This window comes from Ranitomeya variabilis, chromosome 1, assembly GCF_051348905.1.
Source record: "Ranitomeya variabilis isolate aRanVar5 chromosome 1, aRanVar5.hap1, whole genome shotgun sequence".
NCBI lineage: Eukaryota > Metazoa > Chordata > Amphibia > Anura > Dendrobatidae > Ranitomeya > Ranitomeya variabilis.
In genome coordinates this window covers 282,132,841-282,156,694 of record NC_135232.1, presented here as the reverse complement: position 1 = coordinate 282,156,694, position 23,854 = coordinate 282,132,841, and the positions used below count along the sequence as shown (strand labels likewise).

The following is a 23,854-nucleotide window of genomic DNA, read 5'->3' as shown; positions in this document are numbered from 1 at the left end:
AATAGTAATTTGTCCAGCAATCACTGGATAGCTAGGTTCTTCAAGGCAGCAACTAGGTCCAGGCCAGTTATTAAGCAAAAATTAGTTCCATGGGACCTAAATTTTGTGCGCTCAGCTCTAACGCAAGCTCCATTTGAACCTATTGATACTGCCCCAATTAAAATCCTATCTTTAAAAACGGCCCTTTTAGTCGCGCTCACATCTGCAAGGAGGGTTAGTGACCTACAAGCTCTCTCTAGACAACCTCCGTACATGCAGTTTAGAGAAGATAGAGTCATTATGAAACCTGATTCTCTTTACCTTCTAAAAGTAGCTTCAAAATTTCATAGATTGCAGGAAGTTGTTCTACCTTCATTCTGTCCTAATCCCACCAATGATAAGGAATGTAAATTCCATTCTCTAGATGTAAGAAAGTGTCTTCTTAGGTATATTTCAGCTACTAGCACTTGGAAGAAAGATAATTCCCTATTTGTATCCTTTCAGGGAGTTAGGAAGGGCCTTAGAGTGTCCAAAAACACACTAGCTAGATGGATCAGGGAGGCGATCTCTTTAGCCTATACAGCAGGTGGCATGCAGATCCCGAAAGGTATAAAAGCTCACTCTACTCAAGCCATGGCTGCTTCCTGGGCGGAGAGATCAGAGGTGTCGATTGAAGACATTTGTAAGGTGGCCACATGGTCTTCTCCATCTACTTTCCTTAAACACTATAGATTGGATCTGGGTAGCTCCTCCGATCTCAAGTTTGGGAGAAGGGTGCTTGAGGCAGTTGTCCCTCCCTAGTCTCTTTTTCTTCTCTGAAAGTCTCTCGTTTTGCTGTCATGGCGACTGAATAAATACGTAAGCTACTTACCGGTAGCGGTGTTTTTCAGGAGCCCATGACAGCACCCTTATATTCCCTAACCTTTCTTCTCGTATGGGTCAACACTTTCTTTTCCATTAAGTGCTAAGTTTATTCACATGGTGAATTGTATTATATTTTAAGTTGATTATGTGCTACTAACCAGGCCCTCTCATGCTCTGTAAACCAACTGATGTGGGAGAGAGGTGCCGCCCTTTTATGTCTGTAGATTTCCTGTCCCTGAAGGGCTCCTCATGGTGCTGTTGCGGGCTCCTGAAAAACATCGCTACCGGTAAGTAGCTTACGTATTTTAATCATGTTTAAATAAATAGTATTAATTTTATCTAATCTAACTTGTCACTTTTAATTTTTGCACATGGGCAACTATATTTGGGGTCCCTTTGGCAAATAAATTTTTCATTCAGTCTTGATTGTGGGAATGTAGCCTCATGTGCCAGTGTGAGCGAACCCTAAACATCTTTTAGATTTTTTAGAATGATATATTTATCTAGTTTCATTTGTACATTTGCATTTAAGATCCTCAAATACTACAGACAGGAGCGCACAGCTCAGCAGACAGGACTGCGCAGCTCAACGGACAGGACTGCGCAGCTTAGCAGACAGGAGCGCGCAGCTCAGCAGACAGGAGCGTGCAGCTCAGCAGACAGGAGCGCGTAGCTCAGCGGACAGGTTTGTGCAGCTCAGTGGACAGGAGCGTGCTGGTCAGCAGACAGGAGCACGCAGCTCAGCAGACAGGAGCATGCAGCTCAGCAGACAGGAGCGTACACACAGGATTGAGTTTGAATTACAACATTTGCTTCATAGCCTATTGAATCCCCACTGCACTCTGTGTTCATGCTCAGACAGGAGTTGTGTACTTTTCAGGGGTCTTCTGAGAGATTGGTTGGGGCCTCAGGATCTGCATCTCCTTCTATTTCCAAACAATTAAAGTTCCTGACAAATATGAAAAATTATAGTCCAGAGTTTAGTTACTTATTAATTATAAATTATTATTATATAACTCTTTAATTTAACATCATTTACTTCTGCAGAAGTCAAACATTCGTATGATCCCTCTGGTAAAGCAAGATATCTATCAGCCTGCCAGTTATTTGGTGTTGTTCCAGTTTCATTCTTCATACGTCATATGGGGGACTCAGAGCTCATAATGAGACATCACGGGCTCGGTGCACAGGTATGAACTGTTAATGGGGATGCCAAACTATAAGTCTAGCGCAGGGGCATCAAACACTATTGTTTAAGTCTGTTAGTGAAAAGATAACAATAAAATAATCTGCTGTGTTATTTCAGGGTACTAAAGCAATTGCACTTTCTCTGGTGACCAACACTTCAATTGTGAATTTAAACCTCAGTGACAACTGTCTGGAAGGAGAAGGGGGAGCTGCAATTGCAGATATGTTAAAGGAAAACTGTTATATTTCAGGTTTGTTTGAAAGTCTTATTTAATATAGTAATTTCATATAATAAATAAAGTTCATATGTGTATGTATATACATATATACACATTGAGGAAAAATCAGGTTTGTATATATACAGGTGCTTCTTACAAAATTAGAAACTTATCTGTTCAGAATAACAGTAATTTTGAACAGGGGTGCCCAATTTTATACATGCCACTGTATAGAGTGCTGTTTTTGTCTCTACATACAGGTACTTCTCACTAAATTAGAATATCATCAAAAAGTTAGTTTATTTCAGTTCTTCAATGCAAAAAGTGAAACTCATATTATATAGAGTCATTAGAGTGATCTATTTCAAGTGTTTATTTCTGTTAATGTTGATGATTATGGCTTACAGCCAATGAAAACCCAAAAGTCATTATCTCAGTAAATTATAATAATTAACCCCTTCACCCCCAAGGGTGGTTTGCACGTTAATGACCGGGCCAATTTTTACAATTCTGACCACTGTCCCTTTATGAGGTTATAACTCTGGAACGCTTCAACGGATCTTGGCGATTCTGACATTGTTTTCTCGTGACATATTGTACTTCATGATAGTGGTAAAATTTCTTCGATATAACTTGCGTTTATTTGTGAAAAAAATGAATATTTGGCGAAAATTTTGAAAATTTCGCAATTTTCCAACTTTGAATTTTTATGCCTTTAAATCACAGACATATGTCATGCAAAATACTTAATAAGTAACATTTCCCCCATGTCTACTTTACATCAGCACAATTTTGGAACCAAAATTTTTTTTGTGACGGAGTTATATGGGTTAAAAGTTGACCAGCAATTTCTCATTTTTACAACACCATTTTTTTTTAGGGACCACATCTCATTTGAAGTCATTTTGAGGGGTCTATATGATAGAAAATACCCAAGTGTGACACCATTCTAAAAACTGCACCCCTCAAGGTACTCAAAACCACTTTCAAGAAGTTTATTAACCCTTCAGGTGTTTCACAGGAATTTTTGGAATGTTTAAATAAAAATGAACATTTAACTTTTTTTCACACAAAATTTATTTCAGCTCCAATTTGTTTTATTTTACCAAGGGTAACAGGAGAAAATAGACCCCAAAACTTGTTGTACAATTTGTCCTGAGTACGCTGATACCCCATATGTGGGGGTAAACCACTGTTTGGGCGCATGGCAGAGCTCGGAAGGGAAGGAGCGCCATTTGACTTTTCAATGCAAAATTGACTGGAATTGAGATGGGACGCCATGTTGCATTTGGAGAGCCCCTGATGTGCCTAAACATTGAAACCCCCCACAAGTGACACCATTTTGGAAAGTACACCACTTAAGGAACTTATCTAGATGTGTGGTGAGCACTTTGACCCAACAAGTGCTTCACAGAAGTTTATAATGCAGAGCCGTAAAAATTAAAAATCATATTTTTTCACAAAAATGATCTTTTCGCCCCCAATTTTTTATTTTCCCAAGGGTAAGAGAAGAAATTGGACCCCAAAAATTGTTGTGCAATTTGTCCTGAGTACGCTGATACCCCATATGTGGGTTTAAACCATTGTTTGGGCGCAGGGCAGAGCTTGGAAGGGAAGGAGCGCCATTTGACTTTTCAATGCAAAATTGACTTGAATTGAGATGGGACGCCATGTTGCGTTTGGAGAGCCCCTCATGTGCCTAAACATTGAAACCCCCCACAAGTGACACCATTTTGGAAAGTAGACCCCTTAAGGAACTTATCTAGATGTGTGTTGAGCACTTTGACCCAACAAGTGCTTCACAGAAGTTTATAATGCAGAGCCGTAAAAATAAAAAATCATATTTTTTCACAAAAATTATCTTTTCACCCCCATTTTTTTATTTCCCCAAGGGTAAGAGAAGAAATTAGACCACAAAAGTTGTTGTGCAATTTGTCCTGAGTACGACGATACCCAATATGTGGGGGTAAACCACTGTTTGGGCACATAGCAGAGCTCGGAAGGGAAGGAGCGCTATTTTACTTTTCAATGCAAAATTGACTGGAATTAAGATGGGATGCCATGTTGCGTTTGGAGAGCCCTTGATGTGCCTAAACATTAAAAAAAAACAAAAGTGACACCATTTTGGAAAGTAGACCCCCTAAGGAACTTATCTAGATGTGTTTTGAGAGCTTTGAACCCCCAAGTGTTTCACTACAGTTTATAACGCAGAGCCGTGAAAATAAAAATTCCTTTTTTTTTCACAAAAATGATTTTTTAGCCCCTAGTTTTGTATTTTCACAAGGGTATCAGGATAAATTGGACCCCAAAAGTTGTTGTCCAATTTGTCCTGAGTACGCTGATACCCCATATGTGGGGGGGAACCACTGTTTGGGCGCATGACAGAGCTCGGAAGGGAAGGAGCGCCATTTGGAATGCAGACTTAAATGGATTGGTCTGCAGGCGTCACGTTGCATTTGCAGAGTCCCTGATGTACCCAAACAGTACAAACCCCCCACAAGTGACCCCATATTGGAAACTAGACCCCCTAAGGAACTTATCTAGATGTGTTGTGAGAACTTTGAACCCCCAAGTGTTTCACTACAGTTTATAACGCAGAGCCGTGAAAATAAAAAATATTTTTTTTCCCACAAAACTTATTTTTTGGCCCCCAGTTTTGTATTTTCCCAAGGGTAGCAGGAGAAATTGGACCCCAAAAGATGATGTCCAATTTGTCCTGAGTACGCTGATACCCCATATGTTGGGGTAAACCCCTGTTTGGGCACACGGGAGAGCTCGGAAGGGAAGGAGCACTGTTTTCCTTTTTCAACGCAGAATTGGCTGGAATTCAGATCGGATGCCATGTCCCGTTTGGAGAGCCCCTGATGTACCTAACCAGTGGAAACCCCCCAATTATAACTGAAAACCTAATCCAAACACACCCCTTACCCTAATCCCAACAGTAACCCTAACCACTCCTCTAACCCAGACACACCCAACCCTATTCCCAACTGTAAATGTAATCCAAACCCTAACCCTATCTTTAGCCCCAACCCTAACTGTAGCCCCAACCCTAGCCCCAACCCTAGCCCTTACCCTAGCCCTAACCCTAGCCCTATCACTAGCCCTAACACTAGCCCTAACCCTAACCCTAGCCCTAGCCCCAACCCTAGCCCTAACCCTAGCCCTAACCCTTGCCCTCACCCTAACCCTAACCCTAGCCCTAACTCTAGTCCTAACTCTAGCCCTAACCCTAACCCTAACGGGAAAATGGAAATAAATACATTTTTTTATTCTTCCCTAACTAAGGGGGTGATGAAGGGGGGTTTGATTTACTTTTATAGCGGGTTTTTTAGCGGATTTTTATGATTGGCAGCCGTCACACACTGAAAGACGCTTTCCATTGCAAAAAATATTTTTTGCATTACCACATTTTGAGAGCTATAATTTTTCCATATTTGAGTCCACAGAGTCATGTGAGATCTTGTTTTTTGCGGGACGAGTTGACGTTTTTATTGGTAACATTTTCGGACACGTGACATTTTTTGATCGCTTTTTATTCCGATTTTTGTGAGGCAGAGTGATCAAAAACCAGCTATTCATGAATTTCTTTTGGGGGAGGCGTTTATACCATTCCGCGTTTGGTAAAATTGATAAAGCAGTTTTATTCGTCGGGTCAGTACGATTACAGCGATATCTCATTTATATCATTTTTTTATGTTTTGGTGCTTTTATACGATAAAAACTATTTTATAAAAAAAATAATTATTTTGGTATCGCTTTATTCTCAGGACTATAACTTTTTTATTTTTTTGCTGATGATGCTGTATGGTGGCTCGTTTTTTGCGGGACAAGATGACGTTTTCAGCGGTACCATGGTTATTTATATCAGTCTTTTTGATCGCGTGTTATTCCACTTTTTGTTTGGCAATATGATAATAAAGCGTTGTTTTTTGCCTAGTTTTTTTTTTTTTTTCTTACGGTGTTTACTGAAGGGGTTAACTAGTGGGGCAGTTTTATAGGTTGGGTCGTTACGGACACGGCGATACTAAATATGTGTACTTTTATTGTTTTATTTTTTTTTATTTAGCTAAAGAAATTTATTTATGGGAATAATAAATATATATATATTTTTTTTTATTAAGGATTTTTTTTTTTTTTTTTACACACGTGGAGAATTTTTTTTTTACTTTTTTACTTTGTCCCATGGGGGGACATCACAGATCGTTGATCTGACAGTGTGCACAGCACTCTGTCAGATCTGCGATCTGCTGTGCAGGGCTGCAGGCTTACCAGCGCCTGCTCTGAGCAGGCACTCGGTAAGCCACCTCCCTCCCTGCAGGACCCGGATGCCGCGGCCATCTTGGATCCGGGACCTGCGGCGAGGAGGGAGGTAGGAGACCCTCGGAGCAACGCGATCACATCGCGTTGCTCCGGGGGTCTCAGGGAAGCCCGCAGGGAGCCCCCTCCCTGCGCGATGCTTCTCTATACCGCCGGTACACCGCGATCATGTTTGATCGCGGTGTGACGGGGGTTAATGTGCCGGGGGCGGTCCGTGACCGCTCCTGGCACATAGTGCCGGATGTCAGCTGCGATATGCAGCTGACACCCGGCCGCGATCGGCCTCGCTCCCCCCGTGGCGCGGCCGATCGCGTATGACGTACTATCCCGTCGGTGGTCATACGGGCCCACCCCACCTCGACGGGATAGTACGTCAGATGTCAGAAAGGGGTTAACAAACAAAACTGCAAAGGTGTCTTCACCATGATTGTGGAGCCTACTGAAACAGACTAAATGATCTTTTGAAACGCTTAAGAAGACTTTGCAGGTGTTTTTTGTTAATTACTCTATTTTACTGAGATAATCACTTTTGGGTTTTCATTTGCTGTAATCTATAATCATCAACATACACAGAAATAAGCATTTAAAGTAGACCACTCTGTTTGCAATGACTCTATATAATATGAGTTTCACTTTTTGTATTGAAGAACTGAAATAAATTAACATTTTGATGATATTGTAATTTTGTGAGAAGCACCTGTATGTATGAATGTATATATGTATGTATGTATGTATATAAAGTGGGGGAAAAAAAATATTTAGTCAGCCACCAATTGTGCAAGTTCTCCCACTTAAAAAGATGAAAGAGGCCTTTAAATGACATCAACTATGGTAATAGACCACAACTATGAGAGCCAAAATGAGAAAACAAATCCAGAAAATCACCTTGTCTGATTTGGCAATATTTATTTTGCAAATTATGGTGGAAAATAAGTATTTGGTCATTAACAAACGTTAATCTCAATATTTTGTTATATATCATTTGTTGGCAATTACAGTGGTCAAACGTTTTCTGTAAGTCTTCACAAGGTTGGCACACACTGTTGGTGGTATGTTGGCCCATTCCTCCATGCAGATCTTCTCTAGAGCAGTGATGTTTTGGGCCTGTCGCTGGGCAACATGGACTTTCAACTCCCTCCAAAAGTTTTCTATGAGGTTGAGATCTGGAGACTGGCTAGGCTACTCCAGGACCTTCATATGCTTCTTACGAAGCCATTCCTTCATTGCCCTGGAGGTGTGCTTGGGATCATTATCATGCTGAAAGACCCACCCACGTTTCATCTTCAAAGCAGTTTCTGATGGAAAGAGGTTTGCACTTAAAATCTCATGATACATGGCCCCATTCATTCTTTCATGTACACGAATCAGTTGTCCTGTTCCCTTTGCAGAGAAACAACCCTAAGCATGATGTTGCCACCCCCATGCTTCACATTAGGTATGGTGTTCTTTGGATGTAACTCAGCATTCTGTCTCCTCCAAACACAACGAGTTTTGTTTCTACCAAATAGTTATACTTTGGTTTCATCAGACCATATGACATTCTCCCAATACTCTGCTGGATAATCCAAATGCTCTCTAGAAAACTTCAGACAGACCAGGACATGTACTGGCTTAAGCAGGGGGACACGTCTAGCCCTGCAGGGTCTGAGTTCCTGGCAGCGTAGTGTGTTACTGATGGTAGCTTTTGTTATGGTGGTCCCAGCTCTATGCAGGTCATTCACCATTTTTGCTCACCGTTCTTGTGATCATTTTGACCCCACGGGGTGAGATCTTGCGTGGAGCCCCTGATCGAGGGAGATTATCAGTGGGCTTGTATGTCTTCCATTTTTTTATTATTGCTCCCACAGTTGATTTCATCACACCAATCTGCTTGCCTATTGCAGATTCAGTCTTCCCAGCCTGGTGCAGGGCTAAAATTTTATTTCTGGTGTCCTTCGACAGCTCTTTGGTCTTCACCACAGTGGAGTTTGGAGTGTGACTCTTTGAGGTTGTGGACAGGTGTCTTTTATACTGATAAGTTCAAACAGGTGCCATTACTACAGGTAATGAGTGGAAGACAGAGGAGCCTCTTAAAGAAGAAGTTACAGGTTTGTGAGAGCCAGAAATCTTGCATGTTTTTAGGTTACCAAATACTTATTTTCCACCATAAATTTGCAAAATAAATCTTGCCAAATCAAACAAGGTGATTTTCTGGATTTGTTTTCTCAATCTCACTCTCATAGTTGTGGTCTACCTATGATGTCAGTTACAGGCCTCTCTCATCTTTTTAAGTGGGAGAACTTGCACAATTGGTGGCTGACTAAATACTTTTTTTCTCCACTGTATATATACAGCACATTCAGCATATATACAGCAAATAAAATAAGTATTAAACACGACACCAACTTTCTAATTAAATGTATTTCTAAAGGTGCTATTGTCATGAAACTCTCACCCGATGTTGGTAACAACCCATCCAATACACACAGGCAAAAAAATCAAACCATAAATGTCTATAAGTCTTGTGTGATCATGAGAAATAACGCAGGGAAAAAGTGTAGAACACATGAGGAAAGAGAGGTGCAAAAAGCCATGGAAAGTCATGCAAAAAGCCATGGAAAGTCATGACATCAGCTGAAATCAGTAACTAGAAAGCAATTCTGCCACTTACTGAAAAATAATATCAAGTAGTTTAACTGATGTCCTATAAAAAGATCTCTCATTACCAAGGTGCCACACAAGAAACAACTCATGATGGATTAAACCAGTGAACTGTCTCAAGACCTTTGCAACGTTATTGTTGCGAAACATACTGATGTCATTGGTTACAGAAGAATTTTTTAACTACTAAAGGTTCCAGTGAGCACTGTTGGGCCAAAATCCAGAAGTGGAAAGAACATAATTTCACCATAAACTGGCCATGACCAGGTGCTTCCCACAAGATTTGAGACAGAGGAATGAAAAGAATTGTCAGTTGTCAGAAGAGTTGTCCAAAATCTAAGGACCACAAGTGGAGAATTACAAAAAGAGCTGGAATCGGCAGGTACAATTGTTTCAATGAGTTATGCAGTCAACCTCTACGGCCTGTATGCACGTTCACTACGCAAGACTCCAGAGCTGAACAAGAAAGCATGATCGAGCGCATTTAAAGTTTGCTGAACAACATTTAGACAAGCCTGTGAAATACCAGGTGAATATAGTTTAATCAGTTGAGACCAAAATTCAACTCTTTGGATGCCATAATACACACAATGTTTGGAGGCCAAAAGGCACTGCATATCACCCCAAAAACACTATGTCAGGAGAGAGGTTTGCAGGTGGGAACAGTGGCAAACTTCATGTAATTGAAGGATGAATGGACAAATGTACTAAGACATTCTTGAAAACAATCTGCTGCCATCTACTAGGATGATGAAAATTTAACGAGGACATTTCAACAAAACAATGATCCGAAACTCACAGACAAGGAAACTCTCAATTGGTTTAAGAGAAAATAAAGCTGCTAGAATGGCCCAGGCAATCACCTGACCTGAATCCAATAGATTTATGGAAGGAACTAAAGTTCACAGTTCATAGAAGGAGCCCATGGAACTTTCAGGATTTTAAGAGTGTTTCAGTAGAATAAGCCAAAATCACACCTGAGCAATGCAGGAGACTGGTTTCTCCATACAGGAGGCATATTGAAGCTGTCATCACCAATCAAGGGATTTGTACAAAGTATATATGGAAATCTGTCATCAGTGTTTTGCTACCTCAGCTGAGAGTAGCATAATGTAAGGAAAGACCCTGAATTCAACGATGTATCAGTTAATTTACTGAGTGCAGAAAATGCTAACCCTGCCCACAACATGCTGTCCTTAGACACAGGAGGGGGTATTACCGGACTAGTCTGCAATAAATCCTTCACAGTTAGTAAACAGAACCATTTTGGACACTTGACACATCCCTAAATTTTGTGTTTCAGCCTCAATTTCCTGCTGTCTTCAGATCACATAGCAAAAAACTGCTGACACATTCCCTTTAATTAAATTTCAGTAGGTGTGTTCAATACTTTTTCCCTATGTCATTTTTCATTATTACACATAACTTTATGGACATCTATGGCTTGATTTCCTTGCATGTGTGAGCAAATTGATGACATGTGAAATCCTTATTTGACCCGCTGTGTATGTATATATGATTTTTTTTCCCTACTCATGGGGGGGGGGGGGGGCGGTCTGATTGAATCAGCATTTTGCCTCATAAAATGCTTGTACATCCTGATCTCTATTAAGAGGTGCAGTGCAAACTTATTGAGTTGCCATTTCCAGTGAACATCTATAATCAATAACAGAGTTACTTACCACCAGATTTGTGGCAGGTTTAATATTGGTGTCTTCTAGTCTGGCAGAAGGACCTTTGTGCCCCTTCAAGTGACAGGTGGGACTACTACCACTGCTCCTCCTATAGCATGTGTACACAACTTTCTTTGGTCAAAATGCCACTTTTTCATTCATGTGAATCATTCCCAAGTGGTGCAGTAAATGGGGTCTTACCATCTGAGACATTTCTGGCATATCAAACATGCCATAAATTCCTGACCGATAGTAAGCAAAAAGTGAAAACTCGCACCTATAGAAAGAATGGGGGTTCCTTTCACCCTCAGCATTTAGGAATGCAGAAGGCCACAAGTAATTGTTGCTCTCAACATTGTAAACTCCAATGCCATAACCTACAGTGTAGATGGCCACAGGCATAGATCGATATCTGTAACTCATATAAATCTTTTTGGAGGGATACCATTCTCCTAACATTTATGGGAGACACAGGGATAACGGTGTGCCACCATTACTTTCTTTAATATGGAAACTACATGCAAAAAGCCACACGCAAGCAAGTATTTCTGTGAGCAGATGGTTGGGGGCTGCACACAACGGCATAGCAGGCCGCAGGTTCTGCACCCCTGCCCTACAGATGCCTCCCTGTCTGTACCGTCATTTCTGTCTAACAATTAATCCTTTATTTCTATCTTTTATGTGTTTTCAGAGCTGCACTTGTGTGATAATAAACTAGCACTAAAAGGTGCCAAAGCACTATCCCTGATGCTGTTGGAGAACATAACCCTTCAGAGGGTGAACCTGTCAGGGAATGAGTTTGATGAACCGGCCGCTTCCTATTTTTCAGAAGCACTAATGAACAATCAGAAGTTGGAATTCATGGATCTCAGCCATAACACGTTTGGAGATAGATCAGGTACAGCATATATTTAAATATCATTTTTCTTCATTTGATTCCATTTTCATAACTATGGAAAAACACATTTATGAGTAGGGGGTGTAACAGGACAGAAAACTCGCTCACTGCAGATAGAAAATGTACACAGGACATCGCAACTAAACCTGCAGCAAATGATATTATGCATGTGATGCAGAGAAGTCTGCGGCAATATAAATTATATCATAAGTTGACCTTTTGTAGATTTCAAGCTACTGTGGATATTTAGTGCAATATATACACGATTTCTTAAAGTCTCATACACACTACTGCGATTATAATATACAGCAGGTTATTCATTTTCGGACTGAAAACTTGCTGCATATCTGCCCATATCTGTGCACATAACCCTTCTGTTCCAGTGTCTTGGTGATTTGTAGTATATCAATAATATATATATATTTTTAAAGAGAATGTGTCATCAGAAAATGACCTACTACTTAAACAGGTTTTGACTTTTAACAAAGGGGTAATCCAAAACTAGCAATGATTTAATCCTAATTGCCTGTTTATTTAATCTAATAATTTCATTGCTTTTCTATTACACGTAAATAAAAATGTACTACCTTTCTTTCTCTCTAGCTAACGACTTTACTTTTTTTACTTCCTGTTTGATGACATTTTGTTTGAGAATCCTCATTGCATGCTGGGATACTGAAATAAGACGTCATCAGTTGGCAGAGGTTGCAATCACTGCCGCAGCTTCTTTCCCCACTCTGAAACGAAGTATCATCAGTGACGTCCATTTGAGAGGCTAATCCCAATTTTACTGAGCATGCGTCAGTTGTTAATTGCAATGTATGCTCAGTAAGATCTTGTCACTGTGCATTATTCATTTAATACACAGTGACAGTGCGCTCCCTCGATGACTCTGGTGAGAAGTGATGAGCTGGAACAGAAAGCACTGTCAGTGCAAATTGTAAGGAGATAACCCAGCAAGAAGGAAAAGCCGTGAAAAGCCCCGTCCCCGAAACAGATGTCAGTTTTCTGGCCTCTGACTCCTGATGACATCTCATATGAGTATCCCAGCATGCATTGGGGATTTTCATGTGAAAGGTCACCAAAAAGGAAGTTGGTAAAAAAAATGCAGATAGAGTAGAGAGGAAAGGTAAGAAATTATTCATTCTTTAATTTACCGTTTTTTACAGACCATAAGACAAAAAAAATTTGAGGGAAAATGAAGGTGCATCTTATAATCCGAATGTAGCTTACTTGAGGGAGACTACAGTGGAGTGGGGTACCAGGGGGTAGGATCACTGTTGCTGGAAGCTGGCAGCAGTAGTGGGACAATGCTGTGGGCCCTGTGCTGGGAAGGAGGTGGTGTTCGGCTGTTCGAGGCTGTGGCAGGGGCCAGGCTTTTACAAAATGTCTTGAGTCCCTACATTTTCCATCCTTTTCACAGTAGTGGACCTCGGGAAAATGGCTGCCTATGGTGGCACATGTGCAGATTGAGATCTCTACTCCCTAGATCTCAGTCTACACATTCGTTGTCTCCAGCGGCAATTTTCCCAAGGTCCACCGCAGTGAAAAGTATGGGTGGTGCAGGGAACCTGGTGTGGGGTCCTCCCCCATTCTTGATAACCAGCCAAGTTAAGCAGACAGCTGGGAGTTGGTGTTTTCAGGGTGGGTAGGCCCTTAGATATTTGGCTCTCCCCAGCCTAGAAAAAGCAGACCACAGCGGCCTCAGAAAAGGTACATCAATTATATGCGCCAATTCTGGCACTTTGCCCAGCTCTTCCCACCTGCCATGGTGCGTTGGCAAGCCGGGTAATATTTTGGGGCTGATATCAGCTGTGTAATGTTTGTTGATATCAAACCCAGAGGTTAGTAATGGGGTGGCATCTATCAAATACCCCATTACTAACCCCGTGAGTAAAAAGAGAAAAAAAAGCACAGAAAAAAAATCTTTATTTGAAAAAACTCCCCAACAATTTCTCTCTTTCCCCCACTTATTTAAAATAAATAAATAAAAGGCACACTAGTTGAAGGTAGTCCAAATTGAGGTCCCACACCAATCCATGTCTTCCTCATCCAGTCTATGGAGCTCTGTTCAGAGAGGGGTTCTGCTGTTCTAGCACCTCAGGAGCCCTGCCAATGTGACATGGCACCTTCAAACCATTCCAGCAAAATCTGAAATCCAGTACAGTGCTTCTTTCCTTCTGAGCTTTGCACTGTGCCTCAAAAGTATTATTCTATTTGGAAATTAAAAAATTGAAGCCAAAGCAACATTTAGTGGAAAAAATGGTTGTTTATTTTTGATTCAGCCCAATTTTATACAATTCTGTGAATTATTTGAGAGTTCAAAAGATTCATTACACCCCTAGATGAATTCCTCAAGAGGTGTAATTTCGAAAATGGAGTGACTTGTGGGGGTTTCTGTCTGTTTTGGCGTGTCGGACGCTCTTCAAATGTGGCAAGCCATCAGCAATCTATTCCACTCAATTTTGCACTCCAAAAGTCAAATGGTGATCTTTCCCTTCCAAGTCCTATCGTGCACCCAAACAGTAGTTTTACACTACATATGGGGTATCGGTGCACTCGGGAGAAATTGCACAACAAATTGTAAATCTATTTTCTCTTGTTACCCTTGTAAAAATGTATTTTTTCATTTTCATGGCTCAACCTTATAAAATTGTATGAAGCACCTGTGGGTTCAAGGTGCTCACCACATCGTTAATTAAATTTCTTGAGGGGTGTGGTTTCCAAAATGAGGTCATTTTGCATTCCAAAAGTCAAATGGTGCTCCTTCCGTTTCCACCACATATAGGGCATTGGTGTACTCAGGAGAAATTGCACAACAAATTTTGGTATCCATTTTTTCTCCAGTTCACCTGGTGAAAAAATTTGGGGCTAAATGAACATTTTTGTGGGTAAAAATAACATTTTCATTTTTTTCCCCACATTGCTTTAATTCCTGTTGTCACGTTGGTGGATCCTGGATCCACTGTGCCACGGGTTGGTCATAACTAAGTGGGTGCATGGTTTTCACTGGAGCCTCTGATGGTGAGGTCAGGCTTGAGCTACAGGTAGCAACCAGGCACCACTCCAGGGCAGTGTCTGGAACTGTAGCAGCTGACCCCAAGGGTCAGGGATGTTGTTTCTGGTTCGGAGTCCCAGGCAGGAACAGATTCTGATATAGTTGCAGACCATGCCGCTTCTGGATACAAGACAGGATGGCCACTGGTATGGGTTCAGGTTGTGCAGCTTGTTGATAGAAGACAGAACGGCCACGGGTACAGGATCAGACTATGCGACTTCCGGATACAAGACAAGACCAGACAAGGCAGTTTCAGGTTCAGATCTAGGTACTGGTAGGACAGGTTCAGACAGGATGGTACAGGATAAGGTTCAGGCAGGACAAACTCAAGGACCTAACAACAAGAGCAAGTACAAACTGACAATGTACTAAAGTTGCTCAGGCACCTTCAAACAGGTGAAGGTGCCTAAAGTGCTAAGTGCCTCCCAGATATTGGCTGGGGACACTTCAGGTGTGTGTGTGTGTGTGTGCTGACTAAAGAGTCATGGAGAGTGTGGGAACGCCCTAAGCGTGCTGCCAGGAGACCTGCATGGCAAGCACAGGCCCTGGGACATGGGGGCCAGAGCAGAGGTAGCAGCTGGGCAGCCAGGGCAATGAGCATAACGGCGTCCCTACCAGGAAGGAGGAGAGGAAGCATGCGGGGTTGCCGGCATTAGATTTGTGAAGTACCTGAAAGGTTAATAAACTTCTTCAATGTGGTTTTGAGCTCCTTGAGTGTTTTTAAAAATGGTGTAACTTTTGGGTAGCTCCTGTCATATGCGCCCCTCAAATTCACTTCAAATGTGATGTGGTCCCTAAGAAATTTGGTTTATTAGAAAAATGAGAAATTACTGAGTAACTGTTAATCCTTCTAACTTACGTTATGCTTCAAAAATGATGCTGATGGGAAATGTTATTTATTAACTAGTTTGTGTGACTATCTGATTTAAGGGCATAAAAAATAAAAGTTTGTAAATTGTTAAATTTTTGCCAAAATTCCAATATTTTAAAAAATAAATACAAAAAATATCAACCTACATGTATCACTAACATAAAGCACAATATGTCTTGAAAAAACAACCTCAGAATCACTGGGATATGATGAAGCGTTCCAGCGTTATTACCACATAAAGTGAAGTCGTTCAGAATTGTAAAATTTGTCCTGTCAAGGAAGGTGAAAACAGGCTCGGTGCTGAAGGGGTTAATGTCAGTGATGGCTCCGAGTTTCACCTATTTAGTACTTACAGTAGTAGAATAGCATCGTTTGGCTTTTTTTTAATTGTCAGAACCACTATCTTTTATAAATGTCCTAAAAAATCAAGATGGGAAAAATCTTCCACTATAATGTGGGTGGTCTTGTGCATATTTTTTTTTTTATTTTTAGGTTATGAAATATATGATTCTGTAGACAGAAATCTAAAATGGAAAAATCCAGTATGTGAAGCAATAATATCATTTTCCTGTAGGTGAAATTTTAGGAGCAGCCATTGCTGAAAACACAGGAATGCTGGAACTAAATCTCAGTTGGAACCATTTTCGAAAAAAAGGAGCTGTAGCCATTGCTAAGGGATTAGGGGTAGGTATTTAATTCTCTGCTCTGGAAAACAGTAATGGCATTCGTGAAATAAATCATTATTCAAATTATCTCATAGTTTATAACGCTAAAATAATGGCTCAGTAATGTTTGTTAGGGAGAGGGGGTTCTTTGCTTTTGATATATATGTTGTTACAAATGCTATTGTTGTTTATCTTGTAGGCCAATATTTTTCTGAGAGTGCTAGACCTATCATACAATGGGTTTGGAAATGAGGGAGCAGCCGCACTAGGAGATGCTCTGAAGGTTAATAATGTATTAGAAGAAGTAAACATAAGGTAACGGCTCGTCTGTGAAGTAATAGAAATATCGGGTAGTTACATTTAGTAACTGGTTGCTGTGAACCATGTATACTGTCATGGCGGTGTAGCGAGGAAGGTAGCTTTTCACAGAGGGCAAAGTGTCCACGGCACACCTCATCCATTAAAAGCAGTTCAAACTGAAAGCATCACTTGCAGTCTATTAGATAACGATTTTAATATTTTTATGTAATATATTTTATTTTGATATCAAATGTATTTTAAGTAACATATGGAAAATATATTTTTACATATTTATGAATCTTGAAATGTATGAGCTCAGATTACTCAGAATACTAGTCAGGATGTTTTGGCATTCATAGCTGTTTTTTATTATTTAATATGAATCTAGGTGTGGCATTTTTAGTGACATTTTCCTTTTAATAGACATTATTTGTAACAACTGCAACTGCCTTTTTAAAGGGAATCTGACAGTAGGATCATCCCTCACAAGCTGTTTATATGGGTATACAGGTCATAGAAAGTTGAATAAAATTATACCTTCATATTTGTGATCTGATGACTTATTCCAGAGAAATCCATATTTTTCTTATATACAAATGAGCTGTTAAGATCTATGGGCGGAGGTAACTCTCCCAGAGAATCTGCTTCCAGAGTTTATTATAAATAAAAGGGGTAGTTACCAGTGTGAGACATGTAGATCAGGAGAGCAGACTGTCAGTCATTACATGTCTCACACTGGTAACTCCCCCTTTCTTTTAAAATAAGCTCTGTAGTCAGATTCTCTGGGAAATCTAGGCCCGGCCCATAGATCTTAACAGCTCATTTACTTATTAAGAGAAAAGTATTTCTCAGAAATAAATCATCAGTTGGCAGATATTAACCCCTTTCTGGCATTGGACGTACTATTCCGTCCATTTGACCTGGGACTTAATTTTCATGGATGGAATAGTATGTGCAATGCGATCAGCCACACTCCCGGGGGAAGGGCGGCTGAACGTGGCCGGGTGTCAGCTGATTCTCACAGCTGACACCCGGCACTAAGTGCCAGGAGCGGTCACGGACCGCTCCCAGCACTTTAACCCCAGAACACTGCGATCAAACATGATCGCAGTGTTCCGGAGCCGGTAGAGGGGCTGACAGCCCCTCTGCCTTTGGATCAGAGACCCCGCGGCATGACACGGGGTCCCGATCACTCCCATTGTAACCCAATGTCGTCATGATGACATCCGGGTTACCAGAGCTGAGAGACTTCCTATCATGCGCAGTGCATGTCAGGAAGTCTCTAAGGTCAGTGTGCAGGGATTGCAGCACTGACAGCTTCTATAGCATGCAGATCTGCATGCTATAGAAGCGATCAGCCTGCACAAAATGAGTGTCCCATACTGGAACAGAGTGTAAAAGTTGGAATGAATTAAAACAATTTTTTTTTTATAATTGTAAAAATATTAAAAAAAATAATAATCATAAAAAAAATCAATATTTATTCCATCAATAAATAAATATTTGAATAAAAAAATTTAAACAATAAAAGTACACCTTTTTAGTGTTGCCGCGTCATTAACGATCAGAGCTATAAAACTGTTCCACTAGTTAACCCCTTTAGTGAACACCATTAAAAAAAAGGCAAAAAAAACAATGCTTTATCATCATACCACCGAACAAAAAGTGGAATAACACGTGATCAAAAAGACAGATATAAATAAACATGATACCACTGAAAACGTCATCTTGTCCCGCAAAAAACAAGCTGCTATATAGCTCCATCACCGGAAAAATAAAAAAGTTATAGCTCTCAGAATAAAGCGATGCAAAAATAATTATTTTTTATATAAAATAGTTTTTATTGTATAACAGCGCCAAAACATAAAAAAGATATAAATGAGGTATTTCTGTCATTGTACTGACCTAAAGAATAAAACTGCTTGCTGTTTTTTGTTCATTCTGCCTCACAAAAATCGGAATAAAAAGTGATCAAAAAATGTCATGTGCCCAAAAATGGTACCAATGAAAACATCAACTCGTCCCTCAAAAAACAAGACCTATCAAGATTCTGTGGGCCAAAATATGGAAAAATTATAGCTCTCAAAATGTGGTGCTGCAAAAACTATTTTTGGCAATAAAAAGCATCTTTTATTGTGTGATAACTGCCAAACATAAAAACTCACTATAAAAACCCACTATAAATAGTAAATAAAAACCCCCCTTTATCACCCCCTTAGTTAAGGAAAAATAATACAATTAAAAAAATGTATTTATTTCCATTTTTCCATTAGGGTTAGGGTTAGGGCTAAAGTTAGGGTTAGGGTTGGGGCTAAAGTTAGGGTTAGGGTTTGGATTACATTTACGATTAGGATTAGGGTTGGGATTAGGGTTAGGGGTGTGTCAGGGTTAGGGGTGTGGTTAGGGTTATGGTTAGGGTTGGGATTAGGGTTAGGGGTGTGTTGGGGTTAGGGTTGTGGTTAGGGGTGTGTTGGGGTTAGGGTTCTGATTAGGGTTATGGCTAGAGTTGGGATTAGGGTTAGGGGTGTGCTGGGGTTAGTGTTGGAGTTAGAATTGAGGGGTTTCCACTGTTTAGCCACATCAGGGGTCTCCAAAAGCGACACGGTGCCACCATTGACTCCAGCCAATCTTGCGTTCAAAAAGTCAAATGGTGCTCCCTCCCTTCCGAGCCTCGACGTGCACGCAAACAGTGGTTTACGCAAACATATGGGGTATAAGCGTACTCAGGAAAAATTGCACAACAACTTTGGGGGCCTAATTTCTCCTGTTACCCTTGGGAAAATAAAAAAAGGGGGGCTAAAAAATTATTTTTGTGGGGAAAAAAATTATTTTTTATTTTCACCGTGCTGCATTATAAAATTCTGTGAAGCACTTGGGGGTTCAAAGTGCTCACCACACATCTAGATAAGTTCCTTGGTGGGGTCTAGTTTCCAAAATGGGATCACTTGTGGGTGGTTTCTACTGTTTAGGCACATCAGGGGCTCTGCAAACGCAACATGATGCCCGCAGACTATTCCATCAAAGTCTGCATTTCAAAACGTCACTACTTCCCTTCCGAGCCCCAACGTGTGCCCAAACAGTGGTTTACCCCCACATATGGGGTATCAGCGTACTCAGGACAAACTGGGCAACAACTATTGGGGTCCAATTTATCCTGTTACCCTTGTGAAAATAAAAAATTGCTTGCTAAAAAATAATTTTTGAGGAAAGAAAAATTATTTTTATTTTCACGGCCCTAAGTTAGAATTGGGGGGTTTCCACTGTTTAGGCACATCAGGAGCTCTCCAAGCACGACATGGTGTCCGATCTCAATTCCAGCAAATTCTGAGTAGAAAAAGTAAAACTGTGCTCCTTCCCTTCAGAGCTCTGCTGTGCGCCCAAACAGTGGTTCCCCCCCCCCACATATGGGGTATCAGCGTACTCAGAACAAATTGGACAACAACTTTTGTGGTCCAATTTCTTCTGTTACCCTTGTGAAAATACAAAATTGGGGGATAAAAAATCATTTTTGTGGAAAAAAAAATGATTTTTTATTTTTAAGGCTCTGCGTTATAAACTTTAGTGAAACACTGGGGGGTTCAAAGTTCTCACAACACATCTAAATAAGTTCCTCGGGGGGCCTAGTTTCCAATATTGGGTCACTTGTGGGGGGTTTCCACTGTTTAGGTTCATCAGGGGCTCTGCAAACACAAAGTGATGCCCGCAGACCATTCCATCAAAGTCTGCATTCCAAAACGGCGCTCCTTCCCTTCCGAGCTCTGCCATGCTCCCAAACGGTGGTTACCCCCAACATATGGGGTATCGGCGTACTCAGGACAAATTGCACAACAGCTTTTGGGGTCAAATTTCTCCTGATACCCTTGGGAAAATAAAAATTGGTAAAAAATTATTTTTTATTTTTATGGCTGTACATTATAAACTTCTGTGAGCCACTTGGGGGTTCAAAGTGCTCACCACACACCTAGATAAGTTCCTTAGGGGGTCTACTTTCCAAAATGGTGTCACTTGTGGGGGGTTTCAATGGTTAGGCAAATCAGGGGCTCTCCAAACGCGACATGGTGTCCAATCTCAATTCCAGCAAATTTTGCATTGATAAGTCAAACAGCGTTCCTTCCATTCCGAGCTCTGCCATGCACCCAAACAGTGGTTTACCCCCCCATATGGGGTATCACCATACTCAGGACAAATTGAACAACAACTTTTGGGGTCCATTTTCTCCTGTTACCCTTGGTAAAATTAAACAAATTGGATCTGAAGTAAATTTTTTGTGAAAAAAAGTGAAATGTTCATTTTTTTTAACATTCCCAAAATTCCTGTGAAGCACCTGAAGGGTTAATAAACTTCTTGAATGTGACTTTGAGTACCTTGAGGGGTGCAGTTTTTAGAATGATGTCACTTTTGGGTATTTTCTATCATATAGACCCCTCAAAGTGACTTCAAATGTGATGTGGTCCCTTAAAAAAATGGAGTAAAAATGAGAAATCACTGCTCAACTTTTAACCCTTATAACTTCCTAACAAAAAAAGTTGGTTCCAAAATTGTGCTGATGTAAAGTAGACATGTGGAAAATGTTAAGGTACCGTCACACTAGGCGATATCGCCAGCGATCCGTGACGTTGCAGCGACCTGGATAGCGATATCGCTGTATTTGACACGCAGCAGCGATCTGGATCCCGCTGTGAAATTGCTGGTCGCTGCTAGAAGGTCTGCACTTTATTTGGTCGCTAGGTCGCCGTGTATCGCCGTGTTTGACAGCAAAAGCAAGGATACCAGCGATATTTTACACTGGTAACCAGGGTAAACATCGGGTTACTAAGCGCAGGGCCGCGCTTAGTAACCCGATGTTTACCCTGGTTACCAGCGTAAAAGTTAAAAAAACAAACAGCACATACTCACCAGCGCGTCCCCCGGCCTCTGCTTCCTGACACTGACTGAGCGCCGGCCCTAAACTGAAAGTGAAAGCACAGCGGTGACGTCACCGCTGTGCTGTTAGGGCCGGAGCTCAGTCAGTGTCAGGAAGCAGACGCTGGGGGACGCGCTGGTGAGTATGTGCTGTTTGTTTTTTTAACTTTTACGCTGGTAACCAGGGTAAACATCGGGTTACTAAGCGCGGCCCTGCGCTTAGCAACCCGATGCTTACCCTGGTTACCCGGGGACCTCGGCATCGTTGGTTGCCGGAGAGCGGTCTGTGTGACAGCTCTCCAGCGACCAAACAGCGACGCTGCAGCGATCGGCATCGCTGTCGCTATCGCTGCAGCGTCGCTTAATGTGACGGTACCTTTACTTATTAAGTATTTTGTGTGATTTAAGAGCATGAAAATTCAAAGTTGGAAAATTGCGAAATTTTCAAAATTTTCGCCAAATTTCAGTTTTTTCCACAAATAAACGCAGGTAATATCAAAGAAATTTTACCACTATCATGAAGTACAATATGTCACGAGAAAACAGTGTCAGAATCACCAGGATCCGTTGAAGTGTTCCAGAGTTATAACACCATAAAGGACAGTGATCAAAATTGTAAAATTTGGCCCGGTCATTAACATTCAAACCACCTTTCGGGGTAAAGGGGTTAAAGTATAATTTTGTTCAATATTCTATGACCTGCATGCCCATATAGACTGCATAGGAGAGTTGATCCTACTAACACATTCTCTTTAATCCTTGTTCATTTTTGGAGGTTTTATCATTACATTGTTTTTTTTTATGAGCATTTTTCATTTGAAGAAGGCATCATAAAGTTTTAATAAAAATATTTTGTCTGCTTTCTTTCTAAGCAATAACCGTGTTGCCCTACAAGGAGCTGTACGTTTTGCATTGAGCCTTAAAGAAAACAAAACTCTGAGAGTGTTAAAGGTAAGTAATATACAGTATGCATAGGCAGATACTTTAGGAATAATTTTACTTAAAGTTCACTGGACATATTTAAATCCAACATAATGTCGATCTACAGCTGCCAAGTGATTAGTATCTGGATTATATAACGGTACATAAGTGGGAGTTTGCACTTGTGGAGTATTCTGTATTGCAAGCATTGTATCAGTCTTTAAAGGGACTCTCTCATCTGAATTTGGCGGGCTCTGTTTACGGTCCGATGGGCGGTGTTTTCTGTGCTTTCATTCACCCCTCCCTTTCCCGCCGGCCGCAATATTGTCTTGAATTGGATTATGTTGCCTCCGTAGTACACGCGTGCGCAATGCAATCTTGCCTTGAGCATGCGCAGTATGCTTTGCCCAACTGCAGGCAAAGCCAAAAAGCATTAGTGCGCATGCGCCGTCGCACTATGTCTCGGAAGTATTTCGCTGTGTTTCGGGACATAGTGCGGCGGCGCATGTGCACTAATGCTTTTCGGCTTTACCCGCAGTTGGGCAAAGTGGAGCGCCCCCACACCGCCGCAGGGCCGAGGGGTACCCGGCACCGGGCCTCTGAGTCTCAGTCCTGGAGTTGTCACGGTGGCTAGACCCGGTCCGTGGCCCTGCCGGTCAGTGGGGGACGTCCGGTGAAAATGAGTGGTGATAATGGTGCAGTAGTGGGGTGCAGGTCGCGGTAAATAACGAGGACACCAGGTTGCAGTCTCTTTACCTCTTTACTGAAGATCTCTGGGTCCTCAGTCCGGAATACAGATCACCAGGCTGCGCAAGTCCGGCCGGTCCAATGGCACTTCCAGAGTTCTCTTCACAGGTGGAAATCTGTGCCTTCCTGCTTGCGCTATGTGTTGTGGTCCTTCCCTGCTGTGCTTACAGAAAGTCCCCACAACTGTTGTGTCTGTTTCTTAAGTTCCCTCACAACTCGATTAGATGATGTTCTGCTAATCCTCCGTCCCTCCCTGATGTTCTGGTTGGGACGGCACCCGTTTGACGGGTAGGCTCGGAGCTCTTCCGGGACCCTAGAGTCGCCCCTCTCCACAAGTTGCCCCCCAAGACTGCATAGGTGATTTAAGTTAGACAGCCCGCCTTAGACTGACTGTCCTGCCGCTGTTTAGAGTATTGCTTGAAGCTGGATATTATGATACTCTCTCGGCGTTCCGGCCACCGGTTGTGCGCCTCAGTAGGATGTTGCCTCGGTCTTACAGCACGACTCCTACTGGTGTTCTCCTAGTGCTTTGATCTCATTTCTCACTCAGCACAATCTATCTCGCTTCTGATCCTTCCTTGGGCACCGCCGCTATCCTGAGCAGGCACGG

General features: G+C 41.5%; 1 protein-coding gene across 1 annotated transcript in view; it reads left to right on the top strand.

Annotated features, from left to right (window-relative positions):
• LRRC74B (leucine rich repeat containing 74B) overlaps positions 1–23,854 on the top strand; it is a 95,165-nt gene that overhangs the window by 45,518 nt on the left and 25,793 nt on the right. The window contains exons 3-8 of the mRNA XM_077295048.1: positions 1,891–2,033; positions 2,150–2,282; positions 11,574–11,780; positions 16,284–16,393; positions 16,574–16,689; positions 22,449–22,527. Of these exons, the coding sequence (XP_077151163.1) occupies positions 1,891–2,033; positions 2,150–2,282; positions 11,574–11,780; positions 16,284–16,393; positions 16,574–16,689; positions 22,449–22,527 (788 nt within the window). The remainder of the gene's footprint in view (positions 1–1,890; positions 2,034–2,149; positions 2,283–11,573; positions 11,781–16,283; positions 16,394–16,573; positions 16,690–22,448; positions 22,528–23,854) is intronic.